Source organism: Rhodnius prolixus, unplaced genomic scaffold (genome assembly GCF_049639745.1).
Source record: "Rhodnius prolixus isolate KJV_2025 unplaced genomic scaffold, Rpr scaffold_6, whole genome shotgun sequence".
NCBI classification, from domain to species: Eukaryota; Metazoa; Arthropoda; class Insecta; order Hemiptera; family Reduviidae; genus Rhodnius; species Rhodnius prolixus.
The window spans coordinates 28,934,536-28,937,713 of NW_027411634.1; the positions used below are offsets into that span (position 1 = coordinate 28,934,536).

The 3,178-nt window shown below is 30.2% G+C and overlaps 1 protein-coding gene across 5 annotated transcripts in view; it reads left to right on the forward strand.

Annotated features, from left to right (window-relative positions):
• The window catches only part of LOC141460277 (kinesin-like protein KIF19), a 28,869-nt gene that overhangs the window by 22,478 nt on the left and 3,213 nt on the right, over window positions 1-3,178 (forward strand). For 3 of the 5 annotated variants that reach the window (XM_074140111.1, XM_074140114.1, XM_074140113.1), the window contains 4 exons: window positions 295-452; window positions 613-826; window positions 913-1,048; window positions 1,136-1,222. In XM_074140111.1, coding sequence (XP_073996212.1) covers window positions 295-452; window positions 613-826; window positions 913-1,048; window positions 1,136-1,222 — 595 coding nt within the window. Of the gene's footprint in view, window positions 1-294; window positions 453-612; window positions 827-912; window positions 1,049-1,135; window positions 1,223-2,368; window positions 2,534-3,178 lie in introns of all 5 variants that reach the window. The other 2 variants (XR_012461840.1, XM_074140112.1) reach the window with 2 other exon arrangements.

The window sequence follows — 3,178 nt, forward strand, 5'->3', positions numbered from 1 at the left end:
CTCAGAAAAAAAAAAATTGTTGAAATCAGTGAACCCAACACCCCCTTGTTGAGTCCCCTTGATAAATAAATCTAAATAAAAAATTGAAGGATTAAAATACTTTAACTAATGTTAACTTAAGGGAAAAAGTTAAAGAGTCATTTTTTGATAAATTAAACAGAAACATTTAGTATCAAAAATAAATTACTGTTTGCCGTGGCAAACATTTTTTAGTGATTTCTTTCATTTTGAAATAAAACTGCTTCTATTGAATGAGTTCTTTTTATTGATTTGTATATAATTTAATTAAATTAGTTTTCTCTTCGCAAGAAAATGGAGCTGAAGTTTCCGTGCATGAGGCTTGGTCTGAGCTTAGTTACATAGAACGAGAGCAGGAAAGATATGTTGCATTGCGATCAGCTACACTCAAAGAATTGGATGCTTGTAGACAGACAGCAGTTGTTTTGGAAAATGTGAGTTTTTTTTATAAATAAGACAAGAAAAAGAATTTAAAGTGTCGGAGAGGGTTCTCCAAGATTATATTCGCCATTGACTCCTGATCCAGATATAAATCTGATTTTCTTTCGATTTTAATTCATTTTATTATAAGTCGTTACCAATTTTATTTTTCAGGATCTTCCAGATCAGCTTGATTCAGAAACGGAACGAGAAATGTTATCTCTCTTGATCAGAGTACACGAACTGGAAGCCGACAAAGTAGCTTTACAAGGAGAAAGATTGGTTGAAAGTCATGAACTGAGACGAAGAGCAGATATGTTGCACAGATTCCATAGACAGCAGAGACTAACTGATGAGATTATTACAAGACAGAGGCATCTCATTGAAGGTAAATTTGATTATTAACAAGAAGTCGTTCAATTTATCTGTACAGTTCAAAACTAATCTATACTGCCAAAATGTTAATATTTGTAGAAGGTAAAATCCCACTTCCAAGTGATTTACAAGAATTGTACAGTTTATATCAGCAAGAAATACACGCTACAACCTTTAATACCGACACTGCAGGGGTTCCATATTCTGCTTACGATACCCTTCCACCAATTAAAGAGTAAGTTAAATACATTTAATTTTGTATGTGCATATTAAACTTAGAATAGGGATAATACCGTACACAACATAAATGTATTTATTTAAGGAGCGAAACAGTGCTGGATAGGAGAGGTTATACTGCAATGATTCCGCCCACAGCTGATTCAGAATTTGGACAAAGAACTTCTACTGGGTATGTTTTAAAGTTGTGCATTGCAATGAATTAAATTGATTTAAGGAATGAATTACTGCATGCCTTATCACAACAAATTTCATCTAAAACTTCTTTAGTTTTTTGTTTTGTTTTAAGATATACGAGTAGTATGTTGTTCCGTAAATGAAAGGTTAATTTAGGAGCAATCTCTTCGGAAAAAATAGACTAGCCATTAGTTATTTCAAGATACTGCCTTGTACTGATTCCTCTATTACCATACTGAACTCTTAAAACACAGAGATATCTTACAGCTATTGTGTTACGTTTTTAGACCTAACAAAAACTTTTATCACTTTGTCAACTTTAGGCATTTTCATTAGATAGAATTCCCTAGTGTTGTAGTCCAAAATTTATTTTAATTGTAGAAGAAGAAGCTTTAGGACATGGGTTGAAAAAATTGGGTGGCAAAGAGGTTGTATGGATTCAGTAGCTGGTAGATTTATGACGTTAAAAAAAATTCATTAATAAGTTAAAATGTGCAGTGCAAAGAGTTTTCGATGTATATAAACCAATTTAAATGACCATTGAGGAGCGATTAGTGAGGTGGCCCGCATGAGGGCTAATTTATGAGGTAGCTTGCTAAATCACAAGCCAAAAGAAGAAAAAATGAAATGTGTCCATTATACCGCAACCGTTTATATTTTACTTTTGCTTACGAACTGATACTAAAGTGATATAAGTTAATAGTTAAAGAAAGTAAACAATTGCACAGTATTTATGATTAAATGTTTTGGGGTTATAAGAGAATCTTGTTTTCTAATTTATTACACTGTCTATTGTGAATAAGGAAAGTAGAATGGAAAGAACTTACTAGCAGATCTTGCATGATGGTACAAAGATAATACATATTCTTCAAATTAATATCTTTTATGTCAGTAACCATGGTCGCAGACCGTCGGCCAAGTCGTGTTTAATAAATATAAAAAAAATGAGATGAAATTTAAGCTTTGCTTTTCCAAATACTTTAGACCTCTGTTCAATCCACAAACTAAATCAAGACCGATAAAAAACAAGTAATGAAAGTTCCATAACCTTTTCTAATAAAAAAAAGCATGAATTTTTAACCCACTTTTTGAACTAATTTTTTAATTTCCTAAAAAATTAGTACTCATCTGTTCTTTACAGGATGGGAGAAACAAACGTAATACGTAACACCAATTTATTGTTTCTGCGAAATCAAGAAATTTTAATATGATTTGTCACTATTCATAATTTAGCTCCAGCAAGTTTAATCATTTAAAAAAAAAATCAAATATAAACAGAATGGATATTGCTGATCATAAACTTATAGTAAGTTGATTCTCCCATTAAAATGATAGCTTTTAACAATAATAATTTAAATTGATAACCAAGCAGGATCAGGTATAATAGAAATCGAACAGTTAACTGAGGGATTTGGCCTGAACTGATTTTTAAAAGAACTCTTCCACCAAATTTAGACTAACAGTTTTTTAAATTCAATTATGTAAAGGGATTTAATATTGATGTTCGTGAAAGAAAATAAACTTGAAAAGTTTGATGTAGTAGTCAGAAAATTTTATTCCTATACTTAATTAGGGATTTATATATACATATATAAAGTTTGGCACAGCTAGCACTTTTGTTGTTTCTTTTTTCAAGCTCAGCTTTTGGTTTAAAGGATTTTTTAATTTTTACGATTTCATATAGAGAACTTTTATTAAGAGCTTTAATTTGATACTGTAATTTCCGTCTAAAAATTCGTGATTTTGTTTTGTGTGTTCGACTTCTGCTTTTTGTTTTTCGTAAACATTTTATTAAAGAAAATCCTATTGGAATAAATGGTACATAAATGACAAGTGTCTTCCAATTGGAATATTTTAAAAAAAAATTAAATAAACATAAGACTTATTGTACTTTTGGAAGTAAAATTATAAGTAGTATTTTTATTTTATTATTATAATTTTCTTTTTTCAG